General features: G+C 57.3%; 3 protein-coding genes across 24 annotated transcripts; 2 read left to right on the plus strand and 1 right to left on the minus strand.

Annotated features, from left to right (window-relative positions):
- Positions 1-591: 591 nt before the first annotated feature.
- TMEM205 (transmembrane protein 205) lies at positions 592-3,008 on the minus strand. Of its 2 annotated transcripts, none has more exons than XM_082453337.1 (4): positions 2,897-3,008; positions 2,246-2,354; positions 1,977-2,140; positions 592-957 (listed from the first exon to the last, which is right to left on the minus strand). In XM_082453337.1, exons 2-4 carry the CDS (start codon positions 2,343-2,345, stop codon positions 652-654), a joined length of 570 nt encoding a protein of 189 aa, XP_082309463.1. In that variant the 5' UTR covers positions 2,346-2,354; positions 2,897-3,008; the 3' UTR covers positions 592-651. The 2 variants fall into 2 exon arrangements, with proteins under 2 accessions (XP_082309463.1, XP_082309464.1); XM_082453338.1 differs by having other exon boundaries at positions 2,837-2,905.
- A 57-nt stretch (positions 3,009-3,065) lies between these two features.
- CCDC159 (coiled-coil domain containing 159) lies at positions 3,066-9,381 on the plus strand. 12 transcript variants are annotated; one of them, XR_014261475.1, is made up of 13 exons: positions 3,066-3,317; positions 4,655-4,996; positions 5,097-5,317; positions 6,040-6,073; positions 6,398-6,486; positions 6,595-6,676; positions 6,869-7,064; positions 7,666-7,733; positions 7,814-7,890; positions 8,224-8,335; positions 8,563-8,645; positions 9,032-9,145; positions 9,310-9,381. XR_014261475.1 is itself a non-coding variant. In XM_082453313.1 (13 exons), the coding sequence occupies exons 1-13, from the start codon at positions 3,179-3,181 to the stop codon at positions 9,312-9,314; spliced, it is 1,572 nt and encodes a 523-aa protein (XP_082309439.1). In that variant the 5' UTR covers positions 3,066-3,178; the 3' UTR covers positions 9,315-9,381. The 12 variants fall into 12 exon arrangements, 11 of the variants coding, with proteins under 11 accessions (XP_082309439.1, XP_082309440.1, XP_082309447.1 ...); XM_082453313.1 differs by having other exon boundaries at positions 8,224-8,345; XM_082453323.1 differs by lacking the exon at positions 4,655-4,996 and adding an exon at positions 3,453-3,483 and having other exon boundaries at positions 3,147-3,324; positions 5,143-5,317; positions 8,224-8,345.
- A 129-nt stretch (positions 9,382-9,510) lies between these two features.
- On the plus strand, positions 9,511-18,253 carry PLPPR2 (phospholipid phosphatase related 2). 10 transcript variants are annotated; one of them, XM_082453327.1, is made up of 10 exons: positions 9,511-10,357; positions 11,593-11,713; positions 12,544-12,623; positions 13,162-13,350; positions 13,477-13,612; positions 14,435-14,706; positions 15,605-15,781; positions 16,321-16,443; positions 16,758-16,809; positions 16,936-18,253. In XM_082453327.1, the coding sequence occupies exons 2-10, from the start codon at positions 11,671-11,673 to the stop codon at positions 17,277-17,279; spliced, it is 1,416 nt and encodes a 471-aa protein (XP_082309453.1). In that variant the 5' UTR covers positions 9,511-10,357; positions 11,593-11,670; the 3' UTR covers positions 17,280-18,253. The 10 variants fall into 10 exon arrangements, with proteins under 10 accessions (XP_082309453.1, XP_082309455.1, XP_082309457.1 ...); XM_082453329.1 differs by having other exon boundaries at positions 14,483-14,706; XM_082453331.1 differs by having other exon boundaries at positions 13,237-13,350.
- Positions 18,254-21,196: the final 2,943 nt, after the last annotated feature.

The raw sequence follows: 21,196 nt of genomic DNA on the forward strand, positions 1-21,196 counted from the left end.
TTGGGGTTCAAATCCCAACAACTGCACCTGAAGCCACTTGCTGAACTTCTCTGAGCTCCCATTGCTTCATGGAACAATGTTAGCCACCTCTAACGGCTGTTGTGGACAAACTGAGATGATGTGCATCAGTCAGGAAGGGTTGGCATATGCTCAGTAACAAGCAGCTCTATAATCATCATGGCATCTAACATCCAAGGTTTGTTTCTCACTCACACTGGTCATTGCAGTGAGGGGAAGATGTGGCGAATCACACACTGGCTTGTATACTTCTCTTTGGAAGTGACTTTGCTCACATTTCATTGGCCAAAGCAAGTCACATGGCCACCCCCGATGTCAATGGGGTGAAAAATATGATTGTCCTCTAGGGATCAGAACCAGCTGTTGTTACAATAATACATGATCTGTGCAGTGGTTAGCACCACACCTGGCACACAGTGGGTGCTCAACAAATGGGCACCATTATAGGAAGAGCTTAAGGGCCTGCAACAGCTAACTCTCCAAATCATCATGAATGGGGAAACGGAATCCCTCAGCTCTACCCTTGCCTGCCCCTCCCCCTGCTTCCCAGTTGGAGAAAAATGACAGCAGTCATTTCCAAAGAAGTGTTTATTGACATTTGGGGCCCCAGCAGAGACAGAGAGTCAGTGGGTGCTAGAGGCTCCTGAGGCCCAGGGCGAGGCCTACAAGATGAAGCCCATTGCTCAGGAGGCAGCCCAGATTGCAAATGGAGGATAGGCCATGGTAGCGGAAGAAGATCTGGCGGAGGGCACTGTACTTGGGGTCCTGCTCCCGCAGCTGGCGATAGGGGTCTGAGCCCTGGTGGCTGCCCAGCACCTCCCCGCCCAGGCCGCGCTCCTTCTCCATGGTCTGCAGGGCCCACATGGCGGCCGTGGTGCGGGGCTCCAGCCAGCGGGCGTTGATGGTGGCCAGCATGAGGCTCAGGAGCAGCAAGCAGAGCTGGTGGGGCGGCAGGAGGACAAGGTGAACCATGCCTGGGAGGCAGCAGGGGCCTAGGGAGGGTCCTTCTGCATCCTCAAAGCCCAGAGGGGAATGGGGGGCAGGACTGGGTCAAAGACAGGCCTCCCTGCTCCAACCTCAAACCCAAACAGAGCTCCAGCTCTCATACCCTGAAACCTGCAGCTCCTAAGGAAAGGCTCCACCACTATCTCCTCTCTCTACCACTGTCTCCTCTCTCTCCCCCAAACCTCCTGAGCCTCCTCTCCTCTGATACCCTGACTGGAACTTTCCAGAACACAGCCTGTCTCCTACCTTCCTCTGTTCCCCGAAACTGAAGGTATCTCAGGGCAGAGCCTCTCTTCCCTGAATTGGGACAGAGCACCATAACTGTCCCCTCATTTCCCCAAAATGGAGAGCCTAAGAGAGGGCCCATCTCCTTTGTGGCCCCAGCCTAGACCCTAGAAGCTGACATTGGGCCCACAGGGAGTGAATTAAAAGTCCTCGAAGTTCCAATTACCCATAATCCCTCCTGTGTCTGTGGGATTATTGAAACCCCTGTCAGGCCTCACCTGCCCACATCTGAGGGACATAATGGGGGCAGGGGGAGGGCAGGATAGAGAAATATGAGATGCACAGATGGTTCCTTGCCTTGTGGCTGGGAAAAATGTGTGGATGGGGGTGGGGGACTGTAAATTCCCAGTCAGGCTGGTTTTTAAACACTGAGCTGGGGTCAGTGCCCCAGCCCAGCTGAGTCACCACAGCTTGGCTGCAGGCCCAGCCAGGGGGAGGAGAGGGAGCAACAGCCAGCAGAGAGACACTGGGGAATAGTCAGGGCTGCTGGGGATGGTTGTGCAGGCTGTGCACTGCTCAAGGGTATCCAGAACCCAGCTTTGTATACACCAGGAAGAAGGGGCAGTTTGGGGGGTTTCGTTTTAATTCTCACAAAGGTGTAGCCGTAGGTGCTCAGTGTGGTCCTGGGAATGAACCTCCAGAGGGTAGTGGAGCTCAAGCCCGCATACCTGGCTGGCCTCCCAGGATGTGAGCTGAGCCCCAGCACGCTGTGAGGCCAAGATGCAGAGGTTGACGAAGGCACAGCCCATGGAGATGTGAAAGTAGAAAGGGAAGAGTTTGCTCTGCACCAGGCCGAAGGTATGTCGGGGAAGGCCTCGGAAAAGCAGGAAGCCTGTGGGGTGCAGGGGTCCACATGTCTGTTAGGACACTTCCAAGTCCCCCTCTCATCCCTGTCCCCACCTTAGGCACTCATGATATCCAGGCCGAGGGTCCCTACCTGAGACGAAGGTCACCCACATTTGCATGCCCCAGGCCCCTGACAAGACCAGTAGATGAACCACCTTAGTCAGGCTTTCCGGGTTCCCACCTTCCTCCATCTTGCGGGCCTGGGAAGGAGGCACCAGGTGGTCAGAGTTTTACATTTGCCCTGTGGCCTTCAGACCCTGTGAGCCTGCACAAGGCCAGGGTCATGGTCTATCCAGCAGGGATCCAGGGATAGTAGCCCAGGAATGGCGGTGGGGAAGACCCATAGCACTTCTGTGACGTCCCCCGACTCCATCTCTCCAAATGTCAGCCCTCAAGATCTTAGGCTCTCTGGACCCCAACATCCATGCCACCTCTGAGACCCCCAAATTTCAGCCCCAGCAGCTCAAGCTCGAAGCCCTAGATCCTCAGAGATCACCCCAGTGACTCCCAAATATCACCCCAGGGACCGAGTTCTGATATCAAAGATCACTTCTTTCATGACAGGATCCCAGATATCACTATAAAGATTCCCAAAGCACCTCCTGGAGACGCCATCTAATCCTGAGAAACCCTAAATCTCATCCCGAGGACACCGACCCCACCACTGGACCCGGACATCGACCTGCAGCACCCAAGAGTCCGGGGCCGGATCTAAGGGGGTCAGGCGGGCTGGGCTCGGTACCTCACTCTCGCGCTCCGGGGTGGCCGCGGACCTCCTCGGCCACCTCCCCTCGTGGGACCAAGAATTCGTCCCGCCTCCCAGCTAAGCCAGAAGCCAATCGGATCGGAGATCTGTAACTCCTGTACCGCCCTCTTAGATATTGACTAATCGATGAACGGAAACCAGCCTGGAATCCCGTCCACTCCTCGGGATTTCACCCAATTACACCGCGGCTCCTAAGATCTGCGGAAGCGGAAAGGCGCCAATGAGGTCTTCGGCTGCATCGGCGGGGGCGGAGCTAAAATGCCAGCCACACCCCTCTCTGTGACTCTGCCTTTGGGCTCCGCGCGTTTTAATAGGATGGTGTCTCCACGGGATCAAATTTCAGCGTCTCATCTGGGGGCTGGCTTCGCGGTCCCTGATGGGAGAGCAGGAGCAGGTGGTATGTGGTAGGTGGAGGTGGAAGGGGGTCGGGAGCCTGGCGAGCGCAGGATTTAAGGTCCCGGCGGGCGGGGCGCAGGATTCAAGGCCCCGGCGGGCGGGGCCCAGGCAAATGACCCCACTCCGTTCCTCCAAGGATTCTATCGGGAAGGACTGAGGGAAAACAGGTGATTTGGGAGGGGGAGGGGGAGGAGGAGGGGGAGGGGGAGGGGGGCCTGCCTGCAACTGATACTCAGAAATGCATCTTGCCTTTCCCCCTCCAAGTCTCCCAGGGTTCCTATGATTCCCAAGTACCAAGTCCTCAGTGTGATGTTCAAGGACAGACACAGAGCTCCCCACTACTGTATATCAGGCACTGACATGGATTAATTTACTTAATCACAACAACCCAGTAAGGTGGATAGTATGACATCCCATTTTTATAGTTGGGGACAATGAGGCACGGAGAGGTTTAGTAACTCCTCCAACATCGCACAGCTGGGAAGGGGCAAAGCTAGGATTTGAACCTTGGCCATCTAGCTGGAGGGTCTCCTTGCTTAATCATCATGCTGTACTGCCTCTGGAAGTGAGGGCCTCCCTGAGGCAGTGACTTTTGAAGTGGTAGCTTAGAACAGTTCAGGCAGAATAATAACTCCTACATCGCAGGGTGGGTGTGAACACCCAGTGAGGGCTTAGGGTGGTGCTCAGCACTCAGCAAGATGCTCAGAAAATATGAGCTTAAAAAGGGAATAAGGAAGATTTTACAGAGGCAATGCTGAGTAGGGTTTTGAAGGGTATATAGGAGTCTTCCAGGAGGACTGGGTTAGGGGAAAGATACCAGAGGACCCAGCAAGGACAAAAGAAGAGAAAGGCGTATACTGTGGCCTTTCTGGCTGAGTGTAACCCATGGCAAGTTGCCCTTCACGTGGAAGTTTTTCCAGACAGACCTCCCCCAGGTTTCTCCAGCTGTGTCAGCCCTGGCTACACTGGAAGGGCAGGGGATGTGGATGTGAGACCCAGAACTGAGTTCTTTCCTGTTTCCAGCCTCACCTAGTACAGGCCTGGGACCCCATTCAGCTAACATTTATTAAATAGATATGCTCTGCCTCTCCTGCTCACATTCTATGTCTCCCATTTACTTGAGGAGCCAGTTCCCAACTCCCCATCTTGGCTTGCCCTGCCTTGCTTGAACTGCCCTGCTAACCTCCTGCTGCTTCCTTCTGGACCCTGCCTCCAGCCACCCTGACTTGACCCACAAAGAGCACCTGGTTCCAGACTTTCAAGTTTTTGCACACGCTGTTTCCTGCCAGGGATGTCCTTCCTTTAAGGCCCAATGTTAAGATCTTTTTTTTCTTTTAGGCTCGTCTCAGACCTCAATGACTCCTGTGGGATCTTCTAGGTCTTTCTCACTGCCCATCCTAACCCCCGGAGCTGGGATCATCTTTCACCCATCTTTGGCTCCTATCATAAATAAGAGGCCTGTGTTCAGGGCTGAGGCCTCTCTGGGGTGTCAGAGAGGGCGTGAGAGTGTCAGGACCTGGGAGCTGGTCTCAGTGCAGCCCTCTGTCCCCCCTACTGAAAGCAACCCTCTTCTGGCCGGCCTACCCCTGGACCCTGACTACTCCGTGCCTTGCTACTGCTCACCTCCGTCACCCTCCAACGTGTGTTTGCCTGCTAATGAGAAGTGTGACAAGTGCTGCGGTTCACTGAGGGGCTGCCCTGGGGCTGGGGAGCAGGAGGGGCTGGAGTGCTCTGGGCTGGCTCTCAGGAAAACTTCACCACACACCACCCCCCCTCCCAGGCCCTTCCTCAGAAAAGACCTTGGAATATACATTTCACTGGTCCAGGACCCCAGAGCCGGAGACCTTGCAGCTGGCTGCACCCGAAAACACAGTGACAATTGGAACCTGGAGGCCAGCGAGAGACTCGGGGCCTCAGTCGCATGGGTCCTTCCCCAACTCAGACTCACAGGAGCACTGTAATGACCAGGACCCTCCAAAGAGGCATCACAGCAACGCTAAGGTCATCCCCGCCCGGGAAACCCCTTCCTGCCGCACCGCTATCTACCGCTGCAGGGCTTAGGGAGGGAGCTGTGGGGGCAGAGAGTCCTCCTCGAGACCCCTCACACCCTCTGTCTTCAGCACCCCGAAGAGCGCCCAGTGCTCAGCAGGCCTGCACTAAAAATGTCTTGAATGAATGGAATGGATGTGCGATTGTGTGTCTTAATGAGGTCCTGTCTGTGATTGTCTCTGGATGTGACTGCCTGTGTGTCTGTGGTTGTGTGTCTGAGATGGGCATGAATACATGCCCTGGGTCTTATGACTTAGTGTGCACGGCTGTGTCTGAGGCTGCGTGTCTGTGGTCGTGTTTTGATGACCATGTGTGGTTGTGCGTCAGTGGCTACTGGTGCTCCTTGCAGACATTGTTGATGCCCCTAAGGAGGAGGGCCATTACCTGAGCGCAACCAGAGACATGGCTCTGAAGGCGCATGCTCTCAGGGGCAGCCCATGGGCCTGCCACACAAACGCACTTCTGAGCGTGTTCAGGCTGGGGCGGAGGTGGGGGTGGGGATGGTGGTGGGGTGCGTGCATATGCCTGGAGGCAGCTTTGCCTGCACTTGGGGTTCTAGGACACCCAGAACTCAGCAGACCCAAATCATGTCTGGCCCCCTTACACTGGATTGGGGTGAGCAAGGAGGCAGAACAGGGATAAATTATTACTGCTCTCATGCCCACCTTTCATAGAAGCCCTTGGAGACCAGCTCTTCCAAAACCAAAGGTGAGAACCTTCCCGCTCAACAAGACTGTGGGTGGGAGACCTGCCAGTTCCTACTTCCACCCTCTGCCCCAGCCTCAGTGGACCCGCACCGTTGCTGCCCACTCATCCCTGCCCCATTGTCAGCTGACTCTTGCCCCTGACCTTGCCCACCATCCCTGTCCCTGACCTTGACCCCTACTCCTGCCTCTACCTCTGCCTCAGCCTACCCTAGCTTCTTGCCCTGTCCCCCCTCAACCAGACCCTGAGCCTCTACTGACCTCTGCCCTGACCTTGCCCCTGCCCCCACCCCTCCCAGCCTCGGCTGACCCTCACCTCTGCTCACAGTTAAGTCCACCGTGATGATTCCCGAATCCCAGAAGCTTTTGAGATGTGAACTGGAGTCACTCAGGTGTCAGCTCCAGGCTCAGACCAAGGTGAGCCACCTCAGCCCCGCCCCCAGCAATTGTTCCTGCCCACCCCCCCCCCCCCCCCCCCCGCACTCCACCCCTGCTTTCACCCCCAGGCCTGGCCTCTTCCTCCAGGCTTTCGAGTTCCTAAACCACTCAGTGACCATGTTGGAGAAGGGGAGCTGCCTGCAGCAAATCAAGATCCAACAGCTTGAAGGTGAGAACTGGCCAAAGGTCAAGGTAAGGCTGGAGGCTGCTCCTATCAGGGTCAGCTGAGTCAGGCCAGGGTGAGAGAAGTTAGATGAGTCTGGGTTCAGGACCAGAGTCTGGTCAGGGTGAGGGCAAGCTGGTTTCAAAGCTGGGCTCAGGGTGTGGGTGGGGCTCAGCCAAGGTCCCACCATCTCTGTAGAGGTGCTGGGCCCCACGAGCCGCCAGGCAGACAAGGAGAGACACAAGTGGGACGTGGAGGGGGGACGGCAGGAGCTATATGAGGCCCTGGCTAAAGGCCTGCAGGGGCTGCAGAAGACCCTGCATGACAACGAGGAGGTGCAGCGGGCCAGTACCACCTGCTCTCTACAGCTGTTGGCGCAGGAGATCCGGGACAGGTGGGTATTGCCAGGAGGGAGGCTGCGGGAGGGAAGGGAGGCCAAGGAGAGGGAACCACAGGTAGGATGGGGGAAATGGGAGGGGCCTGAGTAAGGGAGTCTGGGGGGCCTTGGAAATCTTGGGGGACAAGAGGAGGGGATGGGGGAGGCAGGAGGCAGTGGGGGGTGTGGGAGACTGGGAGGCCAGAAATAGGGGAGGCAGGAGGTGGGATGGAAAGGGAGGCTGGAGGATCAGAAAGCTGGCGGGGGTGGCATGGGAAGCTGGAGGGTAGAGGAGGTCGAGGGGGGCAGAGGCTGGGGGTATTGGAGGTCTGGGGGGGGCAGAAGGTGAGGAGCTGGAAGCAAGGCAATGGGGGGCTGAGGGAATGGGAGGCTGGAGGCCAGAAGGAGAGGACACGGGGCTAGGGAGGGGTAGGAGTGGGGGAATAGTAGTAGGAGCAGACAGGTGGGTAGGCAAGTATGGGGAGGGGACAGAGCCTGGGTGATGGTAGTTGAACAGATAGAAACATGGGAGGTGGAGAAGGCTTTGGGGAGGCAGGTGGGCAAATGGGAAGCCAGGAGGTCAGGAAATGGGAGGCCAGAGGCTGCACTGTCCCCTCAGCAAGAAATTCCTGTGGGAGGAGCTGGAGCTGGTGCGGGAGGAGGTGACCTTCATTTATCAAAAGCTCCGTGAGTGCCCAAAGCCCATGACCAGGAGGGCGGGGGGTCCTTCTACAGCTCTGGCCCACCTGAGTCCCCTCCCCCTACAGAGGCACAGGAAGAGGAGATCACGGAGAACCTGGTGAACATCCAGAAGATGCAAAAGACACAGGTGAAGTGCCGCAAGGTGAGCAGAGAGCACGGGGACCTTGCCTGAGTTGGGGTTATGGGGATCTCTGCTGGCCTCCACCATCAGACTGGAGCCAGAAGGCCTGGGTTCAAATCTCAGCTCTGCTACTTACTGCTGTGTGAGTGTGGGCAAGTCACTTCCCCTCTCTGGGCCTCAGTTTGCTCATCTGAATAATGGGTGTAACAACACAGCCCTACCTGACCGAGTAGCTGCATTAACTGAGTGATAAGCACTTTGAAGGCAGCCTGGAATGTGATAAATGCTATATTACACGTTTCACCATCATTATCATCATTATTATTATTATCCTCCCATCTCCCCCAGCCTCAGGTCCTGACCAAAATGAAGCAGCAGGGGCATGAGACATCCAACTGGCCAGAGACTGAGGAGTTGCCACCAGGAGGCAGTGGCTCCTGGAGGAATGACCTCCAGAAGGAGCTGGGTGACATATGGTGATGCCCAGCTCCCACTCTAACCTCTGACCCCTGGCCCTCATCTGCCTTGTGCTCCTCCCAATCAGATCAAGTAGTGACCACCAGAACCTGGAACCCACCTGAGTCCCTCTCCTCCCAGGACTCATCTCCGCCCCTGGCCCCACCATGGCCTCCCTGCCCCAGCTCTGAGCAGTCCAGAGTCCCCCGGGGCCCCCAGATCCCCATCTCCCCACAGGTCCGCTGTGCACCTGCTGCAGAACTCCTTTGGTGGCCTCGCCAGATACTCAGGGGGCCGCCCCAGGGCTGCGAGCCTCAGGGGTGAGTGGGGCTGAGCAGCACTCCAGGGTTGGGGGAGGTTCATTCTCCAGCTTCACACATGGAGGTCACGTTCAGAGGCCATATTTGGGGGTGGTTGGGTCTGTTGGGTCTTATTCTGGGATCACATTAAATAATGTTCTGGGGTGACATTAAAGAGTCCTTGGAGCTTTCACCCAGGGGTCACTCAGGGTCACTGTGATCTTTTTTAAGGGTCAGTGGGGTAAAATTCAGGTGTCATCGAGGTCATACTTTGGTGTCATGTTGGGTCACATTCAAGGGACATAATCAAGGATCACATAATATCAAGGGCACTGGGCCCATATTCAAAGGCCACTCGAGGGTCACATTCAGGGTTTGTGCCAGAATTGCACCTGTCCCTCCTGCAGGCTATAAGGGGCACCGATGCCTGAGCCCTCCACTCCCCTCCTGGGACTCGGACTCGGACTCAGACCAGGACCCTTCCCAGCCACCACTCAGCAAGAGCTGCTCCTTCCCACCTGGTGTGGCTCCTCCCCTGCCCCAACCTACCCTTCCCCTCCTGGCCTGCCCTGGAATCCCAAAGTACAGGCCCTTCCAACTCCCAGCCTGGGCATCTGCCCCCTGTCCTCCAGCCCTGGGGTCCCCTGGGCCAGGCCAGCCTCTGACCCACCCTCTTTCTCCACAGCCTGAGCAGCTGGGACTGCTCTCCCTGAAGACCCCTCCAGAGAGAAAATAAACTAGCTGAGACCCTCCTCCACCTGTGGACTGCTGCTCCTGCTGCTTCCTGCGCCTGAGAGTGACCCCCACAGTTTACTACCCAGTCTTGGGGAGGGTGTGGAGACCCCAGGGACTGTTCGGGATATGTGGGCCTAGGGTCAGGGGACAGGGTGAGGCTGGATTTAGTATATGACAAGGTCAGGGGTAAGTCTGTCCAGATACGAGTGGCCAGATAGGCCCTTGGCGATCTGGTCTGCTGTCCCTACTGCCCAAATGGGGAAATTGAGGCCCCTGACCCTCATCTGCCCTGCGTTCCTCCTAATAAGATCAAGCAGCGACCACCAGAACCTGGAACCCACCTGAGTCCCTCTCCTCCCAGGACTCATCTCTGCCCCTGCCCCCACCATGGCCTCCCTGCCCCAGCTCTGAGCAGTCCAGAGTCCCCCGGGGCCCCCAGATCCCCCTCTCCCCCCAGGTCCGCTGTGCACCTGCTGCAGAACTCCTTTGATGGCCTCGCCATATCCTCAGGGGGCTACTCTAGGGCCTCGAGCCTCAGGGGTGAGGGGGGTTGAGCAGCACTCCAGGGTGTGTGTGTGTGGGGGGGATCATTCTCATCTCCGCCCAGGGTTTCGGCCCGGGGTCACGCTCTGACACCTCACTCTCCTCTTCCTCTCAGCACCCACCAGGGTCCTCCCTCTCAACCTCCAGCCTTCGTTCCCTCCCGAAACTATTCTAAAACGCCCTGCCCCAAAGAGCAACAGAGGCCCCGCCCCGGATCACGCTAATGAGACTCCGCGAGGCCCCGCCTCACGGGTTATGCAAATAATGCTCCCGGAGGCCCCGCCCCTCTCCCCGCCGCGGAGTCTGCGCTGCGCGGCGCGGCGCGGCGCGGCCCGGCCGGCCGACGGCGTCTTCATCTCTGCGTTCGCTCGCTGGCCGGCCGTCTGTCTGTCAGTCCCGCCGCGCCGGGGCCGTCTAGGTGGAGCCGGGGCTCAGGCGGCGGCAGTCTAGACCCGGTGAGGGGGAGGGCCTTGGGGAGCCCCCTGTACCCCTTCTCTCCTGCTTCCGACCCTCGGTCTGTCTGGCCAGGGTTCGGTTCCTGTGGATCGGGTCCCCTGCGGGTCCAGCGCGGGGAGGGGGAGGGGAGGCTGCGAGCTGAGGCTTGGGGACCGGGCTGGGGGAGGGGAAGGTGGGGAGGGGACCCCGGTGAGGCTGACGGTGATTGTGTGGTTGTCGTTACGTGTCAGTGTGTGGCTGTATGAGTGAGTGTGTGGCTTCAGGGGTGTCTGTGTGGTGTCTCTATGACTGTCTCCTGTGGCTGTCATTTGCGGCTGTCGCCGTGGGTATCACTCTGATGGTGAGTGTGTGGTGGCTGTGTTGTTGGGGTCGCCTTTGAGTGGCCGTGTGACTGCTGTCACAGTGATTGTGTGGCTGGCTCGGTGTCTGTATGGTTGTGTGCATGTGACTGTCATTGTGTGGCTGCAGTTGTGTGTTCCTTCTGATGGTGGGGGGGGGCGTTATCGTGTTCCAGTGTGTGGCTGTGATCATGAGCCTCTCCTGTGTGGCTCTGTGTGTCAGTCTGTGCCACGGTCCATGTCTGTGCCCTCGTGTGGCCATGTGGCTGCGGTTGTGGATGGCACAGGGGGCTCCTAGGACTGTCAGTGTGGACGAGAGACTGTTAATGTGTGTCATCCTGTGCCTTGTAATTGGGGGTGTGACGCTGTGACCAGTTCTGTGACCCCCCCCCCACTGTGTGTGGTGACTCTTTTTTTGATGCGGCTCTTAAGTGTGTTGGCAGCCTCGAGTCTGTCCCTGATGGTGGTGGAGTGAGGGCTGTGTGTGGGGCTGTGAGGTGTGTGAAGGACCTCCTGTTGTGTCCCAGTGACCGTGTGGGGGGGGATTTGTTTGATCTGTGTGGGTGTCTGTGACAGGCCGTGTGCACACTGTGCTGTGTGTGTGCAGTTATGTGTGTAGTGGGTGTTGGGCACCTGTCTGAATGAGCGAGCGTGTCTTGTTCACCACAAGGCTGGCACCCAGCACAGGGCCTGGAACCCAGCAGGCCCTTGATCCTCGCTGGTGGGATGAATGAATGTGTGTGTGGTGTTTGGGATGGAAGCTCTGGCTGACTTGTGTACTCTGGGGGTGCCGGTGTGTGTTTGTGTCTCTAAGAAGGTGAGGGGGCCGTGGCTAGGTGGGCATCTTGGGCATCTGGGCTCTCTGGTGACCCTCACCCCCACATGTCACATTGCAGAGCAAGCCACGTGGATGGGGCACTGGACCCAGAGTGCCTACCCTTACCTGCCTGGGCCTCAGTTTCCAAATCTGTGCAATGGGGGTGACCATCCCTGCCCTGCTGGCCGCCAGGAGTGGCTGTGAGTCTGTGGGCGTGGCAGCGGCCTGCAGGAAGTCATAGGGCCCTTTCACAGGTGAGGTTAGGCTGGGAGAATGGGTCAAGCAGGTGCTGGGGACTGAGGTTAGACTGGGGGAAGGGGAGAGCACGTTGAGGGGGAGATAGCCCTCTCGTGATACAGGGAGGCAGACGGGCTGGGAGGAAGGGGAAGGAGGGAGAGAGGGAGAGGCAGCTGGGAGAGAAGGAGGGCCTGGCCATCAGCCCAAACCAGTCAGGCACAGCCCATGGGGACAGGAGAGGGAGGCCCCTGAGGGCCATGAGGGAAGTGGTATAGGGAGAGGGGCTTGGTGGGGGTGGGTGACAGGGAACATGGGGTCTCCTGTAAAGCATGTGGGGAAAGAGTATGGGGTCTCCTAAAAACTAGTGGGGGTGAGGACCCTTCTTTGTGGGGGAGGGGTCCACATTAGCTGGAGAAGTCTCTGCTAAAGGCCAAGGGCATGGGTCCCACATGCTAAGGAGGCCAGGCCCTCCTAAAAGGTATGGGGTCAGAATCTCCTGTGTAGGCTGTGGGGGGAGAAGACCACTATACAATCTGTGGGGACCCCAGCAGAGGCTGAGCTGAGCAGGTTGTGTCAGGGGAGGCTGGTGCCTCCAATGGGCAGGGGCAGGGCAAGACCTGCATATGCGGAGGCGTGGCCAGAAGACTCAGGGGGCGGAGCCAGGGCTCCTTGGCTGTAGTCCGAGGGGCCAGGGATGGGGGCCAGGTTGTGGCCAGAAGACTCCACAAGCAGGTGACCTGAGCCTCCCCTTAGGCCCCACCCTGGCAGTGCCACTCCCTCCCCTCCTCCACAGGCCCGGCCTTCACCATGGCGGGAGGGAGACCTCAGCTGAAGAGGAGTTTCTCCATCATTCCCTGCTTTGTCTTCGTGGAGGTGAGGAGCACAGTACCTCCCCTGCCCAGACCCTCAAGGGGGAGGAGGCACCTTCGGAAGTGGCAATCCGGGGTTCAACCCAGCTCTGCCCATCCTTACTGTGGGACTCTGGGCACCTCACATACCCTCCCAAGCCTCAGTTTCCTCATCTGTCAAATGGGCATAATTAGAGTCCCTCTCTCCTAGGGCTGTTATGAAAGTAAAATGGATTAATTCATGGAAGAGGTTTAGTATGCCGCCCTGCCCACCATAAGAGTTACACCTGTGGTAACTCTAGTATTTCTATCAGTAGTATTCTTTCTTTCTCTGTTGGTCTGTTCCTCCACTACCCCCTATCTCTCTCTCTCTCTCTCTCTGAGCTCTGGCCCTGTCCTCTCTCCCTCTTCCCAGTCCCATCTCCTCTCTCCTCTTCATCTCTCTCTCTATCTCTCCCCCTTGTCTCTGTCTCCATCTCTGTGTCTCCATCTCCGTGGCCCAGCTCAGGCCTGACCCTCTCTGTTCTTACTCTGTCTCTCTCCCGACCCTGGCTGGGCGGCAGTCGGTGCTGCTGGGCATCGTGGTCCTGCTTGCTTACCGCCTGGAGTTCACGGACACCTTCCCCGTGCACACCCAGGGCTTCTTCTGCTATGACAGTACCTATGCCAAGCCCTACCCAGGGCCTGAGGCTGCCAGCAGAGCACCCCCAGCCCTCATCTACGCCCTGGTCACCGCTGGGCCCACCCTCACGGTGAGACTGGGGGTAACCTGGCTCAGACTGTGGGAAGGGCCTTCCAGGAGGCAGGAGGGCCAGGTGGAGATGGGTGGAGGGCTGGGCTTGAAGGCCAGGAAGACCACGCCTTGGTCTTGCCCACAGATCCTGCTTGGGGAGCTGGCACGTGCCTTTTTCCCTGCACCACCGTCAGCCATCCCAGTCATTGGGGAGAGCACCATCGTGTCCGGGGCCTGCTGCCGCTTCAGCCCCCCGCTGCGGAGGCTGGTCCGCTTCCTGGGTGAGTGACTCGGTCAGGGGTCAGACATGCAAAAGGGCTGTGGGCCAGGCTCAGATATAATAAGAATTCCAGGGGGGAAGGCCTAGAATTGCCATGATGGTGACTTCATGGAGCAAGAGGGCTGCGGGCTGAGGTCAGTCATGGTGGAGGTTCTAGAGACATGGGTGGGGCCTAAGCCAACCATGATGACAACTATAAGAGGGGGGCCCCAAATTGCCACAAGGAGAGTCTCAGGCAGAAAAAGCACAGGACAGACACCAGGGGGCCCTGGGGGCAGGGAGATGAGAACGCTGGCTGCGCTTTGAATATGGTCCCAGCCACAGCTGGTGGCCTTGGGGTAGGGCAGAGCTCATCCAAAATGGTGGTCCCTGTGGCAGAGGGCTGGAGATCCAGCCCTGGCTGAGTGGTGCTCCAGGAGAAAAGCGATCAGATCAGTAATAGCGAGTCCAGGGGCAGGTATGGGAGCCCCAGAAATGCCATCACGGTGGTCCTAGGAGGTCCCTGGCATGGGCCCAATCCTGATGTAATGCTGTTGAGGGGTCCCAGCCCAGCTATAATGGATTCCAGAGGAGGGCCCACTCCTGGCATATTGGTAATCCCAGAGGGACAGAGGCCAGAGGCCCAGAATGCCATCATGGTGGTCCCAAGGGAAGAGGAACATGGCCCAGTTATTATGGGGGTATGGTGTTAGGGGGAGTCCCAGCTATGCTTTAATGTCAGTCACAGGAACAAGGAGACAGGGGCCTATATGAGCCGTAAGGGGGCTCACAGGAGGACGGCTGCTGGGCCCTGGCATGAACCCCCTTTCCTACCCCACCCCAGGGGTCTACTCTTTCGGCCTCTTCACCACGACCATCTTCGCCAACGCAGGGCAGGTGGTGACCGGCAACCCGACGCCGCACTTCCTGTCCGTGTGCCGCCCCAACTACACGGCCCTGGGCTGCCCGCCACCCTCACCGGACCGGCCAGGGCCCGACCGTTTCGTCACTGACCGGGGTGCCTGTGCTGGCAGCCCCAGCCTTGTGGCCGCTGCGCGCCGCGCTTTCCCCTGCAAGGACGCTGCCCTTTGCGCCTACGCCGTCGCCTACACAGCGGTGAGCCCCGAAACGGGGGCACGGCAGTAGCGGGGCGGCCAGCGGGCAGGAGACCGTCTGGGCTGGAGCCTGCAATCCCTCCCCGAGTGAGGCCACGCATCACTGTGACACCGTCCCTAGGGCGGAGGCTCCCACTCCTCCCCTTGGACCCTGGCCACGCCCCCCTTGGTGTCTGGCCACGCCTCCTGACCCACTAATGCCACACCCAAAGGAGGCTATTGGCTCAGCACCCTGAAGCCTAGCCAAGTCTCCGCCATGCTACAGGTCCTGGATATTGGCTGGGTGACTCGGTAATGGGCTTTCAACTCCATCCCCTGGAGCCCTTGCCCTCCAGTTTGTCTTCGCCCTTTATTGGCCTGGCCACGCTCCTGACTCGACTTCACTGGAACTTCCTGACTCTGTCCCCTGTCTTTCCCTGGTCGCACCCTCTGTTGCTTTGATTCCTTTTTCTGGCATTGGGGACTGTGCTTCTAACCCCGTCATTGGTCCCCAGGGGTTTGGGGACTCCACCTCCTGGAGCTCCTGGACCTGTCACTTGAGCCCTGACTCCACCCTCTGACTTTGTGGCCACACCCTAAGCCAGCAAGCATCCTTCCCCATCCCACCTGGACCTGGGGCCCAGGTCCCCCAGACACCTGGGCCCCAGACCCTATCCACTGTTCTTTGGTGCTCAGGCCACACACCCCCCCATCCCTGCAAAGGCCCACTGGGGGTCCATGACTCCATCCCCTGAACTCCTGTCCCCCGGGCTCTGTTCCCTGGAGCCCCTGGCCGGTGCCTCCAGTCCCATTGCGGCTTCTCAGGATTCTGGCCACACCCCCTATCCCTGAATGCAGTGTCCGCTTGGGTTTGGGAACTGCTGCTGCCATGTCTCCTCTGACCCATCCGGCTCCTGCAGATGTACGTGACGCTCGTGTTCCGCGTGAAGGGCTCCCGCCTGGTCAAACCCTCACTCTGCCTGGCCCTGCTGTGCCCCGCCTTCCTGGTGGGCGTGGTCCGCGTGGCTGAGTACCGCAACCACTGGTCTGACGTGCTGGCCGGCTTCCTGACAGGGGCGGCGATCGCCACCTTTCTGGTGAGCCCCCTTGCCATCGATCCCTGACCCAAGAGGCAGGACTGCATGACGGTGAAGGGTGTGGACTCTGTACCTTGGGCGAGTCCCTTAACCTTACCTAGCTTGGACATTCTCATCTGTGAACTGAGATAACGGCACTGGGACCGAGGTAAGGCGAGTGAGGCACTCGCTTTGAGCACAAAATTTAAGGAGGAGCCAAAACACTCAGTAAAGCAGATAAATAATTTTTTAATGAAACATTTTTAAAAATCAAAATTAATGCAAAAACCCATAATGTCCAAAATACCAAAGGTTTAAATAAGGACAGGATCAGATCCTCTTACACAACTCGGCCTTACTTGCCTCCCCGTGTGGAATAAGTAATAATAGTACCTATTTCTTAGTAAAGTGGAAAGAGCAGTGTTTGGCACATAGTAAGCACCATAAAAGTGTTAGCTGTTTTTGAAATCCTGAGCCTCAGTATCCTTATCTGAAAAATGGGGAATGGTAATTTACCTTATTGGCCTCAGGCCTCAGCATGTCCCCTCCCTCTGTCACAGGTCACCTGTGTCGTGCACAACTTCCAGAGCCGGCCACCCTCTGGCCGAAGGCTCTCCCCTTGGGAGGCCCTGGGCCAAGCCCCCACCATGGACAGCCGCCTCGAAAAGTTAAGTGTGGCCCAGGTAAGGGGGGCCGGGGGCTGCTCCCGGCTGGAGAGGGTGGTGGGTGGAGGAGGACAAAGGAGGCAGGAAGTCAGGCAGGCAGTGGGGGTCTCAGGGCCATGGAGAGGTAGAGGGATCACTCATCTCTGTGGACCTAGGTCCTGCGGGGACCGTCCCACAGGATGCAAGGGCGGGCCCCCCCCCCAAGGGAACATGGTTAATCCTGAAAACTTGTTGTCTTTTCCATTGGGCTCTCTGCCCGATGAGCCCCTTGTGGCTCTGGCCAGTGGGGCCCAGGGGGCCGCTAGCCCCTTCCCTCTGCCTCTTTGTCTCAGGAACCCGAGGCCTGCAGGCCGCATTCGACACCGGCACGGCTCACCCCATCCAGTGAGTGTCGAGGGAGTGGGAGGATAAACGGGGGGACTTCCAGACGGCGGTCACTGACACAGAGGTCTCACCTGTGCTCTCATAACCCCTCCCAAGCTTTCTAACCCCCTGACTTCTGATCCCTAGAGCCGCAGAACTGCGCCCACCGTGGCCACCTGATCCCCAGCTGCGTGTCCTCCAGGGCTCCAGCCATGTGTTCATCACCCCGTGTGCCCCGCCCTCGACTGAGGTCTGAGCCAACACCCTTGCCTCTGCCCCTGCCCCTGCCAGCACCAACCCCCAGCCAGGGCCCCTCGCCCTCCTCCCCTGGGCTTGGGGGGCCAGGCGGGGGTGGTGGCCGTGGCCGGAAGCTGCTGCTGCCCACACCCCTTCTGCGGGACCTGTACACCCTTAGTGGACTCTATCCCTCCCCCTTCCACCGGGACAACTTCAGCCCTTACCTGTTTGCCAGCCGTGACCACCTGCTGTGAGGCCCAACACCCACCCAGAATCTGCCCAGTCCCCATTTCTTCCCTGCCACGCGTGTGTGTGCGTGTGCTGTGTGAGTGCCAAAGCCCTTGTCCCCAATCCAGCCAGGCCCAGACATCAGAGGATGGCTGGAAGGACGTCCAGGGGACCCCCTGCCTCTCTTGCCCTCTGGGACATCCAAGTGGGCATAATTGGGAGATAGGTCCTTGCCTCCTAGGATTGCCCTTTTAAGGGCCAAAGCCTGACTCTACTGGCCACTGCCCAGCCAACGGGAGTCCCCCAGTTCTCAGAATTCTGGCCAAAAGGAGTTCACTCCAGCCAATAGGAGCCTCCCCATCATTTCTTAGAATCCTCAGGCAAGAGGGCAACTCTAGCCAGTGTTCAGCGTCTGAACAATGAATAGGAGTCCTTGGTTCTCAGAATTTCTAGGGTGGGTGGGTATGATTCCAGTCAATGGGGGACCGCCCGTGTCTAAGCACGTGCAAAGGAGAGGAGGGAGATGGGGTCATGCTTTGTCATCGGGTCCTCTCTCCTCAGAATCAGAGAGTCCAACTGGAGGGTGGGGGGCAGGCTCCCCCGTGGCAGGGTCCTTGGGGTACCCCTTCCTCTCTCAGCCCCTCCCTCATGTGCAATCTCTCACCCAGTCCCTCCTAACTCCCAACTTATGCAGGGCTTGCCCCAGTTCAGAGGTTTTGGAGTTCAGGGTGCTGCATCCTTCCTTGCCTGTGCCCAGGTCACCCCAAATCCTTCTGTTATTTATTAGGGCTGTGGGGAAGGAGTTTTTTTTCTTAGAACCCACCCCTGTTCTTCACACTGCCTCCCATGCCTCAGCCTTGTACACATGTGCCATCATAGGGGCACAGGTGGAGCAAAGAGGGCTCCCCACCCCAGGCAGCCAAAGGCAGTGGGCAGGGGAGACACTGCCCCCTTTTCCTGCCCCCTCCTCATCTTTAATAAAGACCTGTTTGTAACAGAAGTTTGGCCACCTGCCTTCCTCCCCCAGGTGGCAGGGTGTGGAGGACTTTAATTTTGGGTCTAGGTGTCAGTGAGGCTGGGTGTGAGTGTATTGTCACAGGGCGATTGTGGAGAGGTAGCATGGGGCTGTGGGGTCCGTGACTTGGCTTTAAATCCTGGCTCAGCATTTCCTGGTTGTGTGGCCTCAGGAAAGTTAATTAACCTCTCTGTGCCCTTGTTTCTTCATGTCAAATTCGAACAGCCCTACAAGCCGCACGTAAGGCACACAAACACACGGTGAGGGGCCTCATAATGACTGCCTTCCCCAGGCGGCTGGTCTGTTTCTGACCACGGCCAGGGTGCAGAGGGCACAGGGAATCGGGTGAGGGGACCCTAAGGGTTCTAATAGAAGGGGATGCTGAAGGCTGTAGGAACCTCCAAGCTGAATCCCTGACTACATGGATTTGAGCAGGGGTTCTGATTATGAGGTTCTGCTGGGAACCAATCCCTGAGGACCCAGCAGAGACCAGGGAAGGTAGGAGGGACACGGAGCCACAGACCACCTCCCCCCCCTACACACACTGTGGCTCTTAGGGACTTCAGACAGGCCATTCAGGGCACGGAGTCATCCAGAAACGAGGAAAGGGGAGTCTGCTTTCCTTTCTTTCTCGTTTATTCATCCATCCATCCATTTATTCATTCAGCAAACACTATAGAGCACCCCCCCCCCCCCGCCGCGTGCCAGGTGCTGTTTTTAGGCACAGGGGCTGCAGCAGTGAGCAGAACAGACACAAAATCCTGCCCTCATGGAGCTCACTTTCTAACACCTGAGAGACAATAAACAAGATAAGTAAGCTATACACAAAACCACAATTCCAAATTTCAAGAAGTTCTGGAAACCAAAATTTGTTTCTCATTTGTGGCAAAACCTGACCTGAACTGACATAGGTTATTATAGCTTTTCTTTATGTAACTTTATGTGACTATTCTATTCTTTTCCTGCAGATAAAGTGTTCGACTTAGAATGTTATCCCAGGTCCAACTAGGGGTGTTATTCAGTGCATAGTATTTACACCGTAGAACCTTTCGAAAATCTGAAAAATTCTCAATTCTAAACTGTAGGATCAAGGATTTAGGTCAGGGATTGAGATCGCTGATATGTTAGATTGATAAGTGATAGAGAAAACTCAAGCTAGAGAAGACAATGGGACAACTCTGGGATGGGGACACAGCTTGCAATTTAAAGAGGGTGGTCAGGGAAGTTCTTTCTGAGGAGTTGGCACCGGAGATGAGGTGTGAAGGAGGCAGGGAAGGGAGCCATGCACGTACCCGCCGTGTGGAGCGGGGGGAGCGTTCCAGGCAGAGGGAACAGCAAGAATGAAGGCCCTGAAGTGGCAACGTGCCGGCTGTGTTCGGGGAACAGTGAGGACACCTGTGCGGTTGGAGCTGAGCAAGCGACAGGGAGACAGAGGGGAGAGGAGGGGGAGGAGGTGGTGGGGTGGATTGAGGGCTGCAGGGAATGAGGTGGACGCATGAGAGGGCTGCAGGCAGAGGAGGAACAGAATCATGGAGCCCCCTGCTTCACCGCCCAGAGCTTCTATTTCCAGGGCTTGCATCCCTTAGGCCCGTGGTCCCTCCAGACTCACAGCTGCCTCCACGCGGGCAGGAAAGAAGCAAAACTTCAGCACAATGGACAGCGCCCTACCGCAACCCACTTGGCGCTGTCTCTGGTCCTGATGTTAAGCGGAGGCCAAGAAAGGGTAAAGGCGGGGCTGCCAGACACAAAGTGTCTGGGCCCGCTAGAGAGGGTGGAGACAGCAGCCCTGGCCTTGCACACACCCCCATCCCAGGGTGGATAATTTTAGGTAGAAAATCCAGACTAAGGGACTTCCCTGGTGGTCCAGTGGGTAAGACTCCATGCTCCCAATGCAGGGAGGCCGGGTTCGATCCCTGGTCGGGGAACTAGATCCTGCATGCATGCCGCAATTAAGAGTCTGCATGCCACAACTAAGAAGTCCACATGCCGCAACTAAAGATCCCACATGCCACAACGAAGATCCCGCGTGCTGCAACTAAGACCCAGTACAGCCAAAATAAATAAATAAATAAACATTAAAAAAAAAAAAGAAAATCCAGACTAAGATGTGCTTGCTTATTCAAAAGGCTTCTCGAGGGGCTTCCCTGGTGGCGCAGTGGTTGAGAGTCTGCCTGCCGATGCCGGGGACACGGGTTCAAGCCCTGGTCTGGGGGGACCCCACATGCCGTGGAGCAACTGGGCCCGTGAGCCACAACTACTGAACCTGCGCGTCTGGAGCTTGTGCTCTGCAACAAGAGAGGCCGCGACAGTGAGAGGCCCGCACACCGCGATGAAGAGTGGCCCCCGCTCGCCGCAACTAGAGAAAGCCCTTGCACAGAAACGAAGACCCAACACAGCCAAAAATAAATAAATAAATAAATAAATAAATAAATAAATAAATAAATAAATAAATAATAAATAAATAAATAACAAAAAAACCCCAAAAGCCTTCTCAAGGGCTCCCCTGGTGGTCCAGTGGTTAAGACTCCATGCTTCCACTGCAGGGGCGCGGGTTCAAGCCCTGGTCCGGGAAGATCCCACATGCCGCGGAGCAACTAAGCCTGTGTGCCACAACTACTGAGCCTGTGCTCTAGAGCCCACGAGCCACAACTACTGAGCCCGTGTGCCACAACTACTGAAGCCCACGCACCTAGAGCCCGTGCTCCACAACAAGAGAAGCCACCACAATGAGAAGCCTGCGAAGTGCAACGAAGAGTAGCCCCCACTCGCCGCCACTAGAGAAAGCCCATGTGCAGCAACGAAGACCCAGTGCAGCCAAAAATAAATAAATAAATAAAATAAATTTATTTTTTAAAAAAAGATTCTCTAATTAAAAAAAAAGCCTTCTCAACATGCCCCAGTAAGTCTCACAGCCTCTGAAGCTCAACT

The sequence above is a fragment of the Balaenoptera physalus genome, assembly GCF_965194825.1.
Source record: "Balaenoptera physalus genome assembly, chromosome: 3".
NCBI classification, from domain to species: domain Eukaryota; kingdom Metazoa; phylum Chordata; class Mammalia; order Artiodactyla; family Balaenopteridae; genus Balaenoptera; species Balaenoptera physalus.

Bases quoted from the DNA above. Each gene is read 5' to 3' on its own strand.
- PLPPR2 (XM_082453327.1), top strand. From the start codon at position 11,671: ATGGGGGTGACCATCCCTGCCCTGCTGGCCGCCAGGAGTGGCT. The intron at 14,707-15,604 runs GTGAGCCCCGAA...CGGCTCCTGCAG, and splicing joins ACGCCGTCGCCTACACAGCG to ATGTACGTGACGCTCGTGTT. The intron at 15,782-16,320 runs GTGAGCCCCCTT...CCTCTGTCACAG, and splicing joins CGGCGATCGCCACCTTTCTG to GTCACCTGTGTCGTGCACAA.
- CCDC159 (XM_082453313.1), top strand. From the start codon at position 3,179: ATGCCAGCCACACCCCTCTCTGTGACTCTGCCTTTGGGCTCCGCGCGT. The intron at 4,997-5,096 runs GTTCACTGAGGG...CCCCCCTCCCAG, and splicing joins GAAGTGTGACAAGTGCTGCG to GCCCTTCCTCAGAAAAGACC. The intron at 8,646-9,031 runs GTGAGTGGGGCT...TCCCTCCTGCAG, and splicing joins CAGGGCTGCGAGCCTCAGGG to GCTATAAGGGGCACCGATGC.
- TMEM205 (XM_082453337.1), bottom strand. From the start codon at position 2,345: ATGGAGGAAGGTGGGAACCCGGAAAGCCTGACTAAGGTGGTTCATCTA. The intron at 2,141-2,245 runs GTAGGGACCCTC...TGCACCCCACAG, and splicing joins GTGGGTGACCTTCGTCTCAG to GCTTCCTGCTTTTCCGAGGC. The intron at 958-1,976 runs GTATGCGGGCTT...CCGCCCCACCAG, and splicing joins CATCCTGGGAGGCCAGCCAG to CTCTGCTTGCTGCTCCTGAG.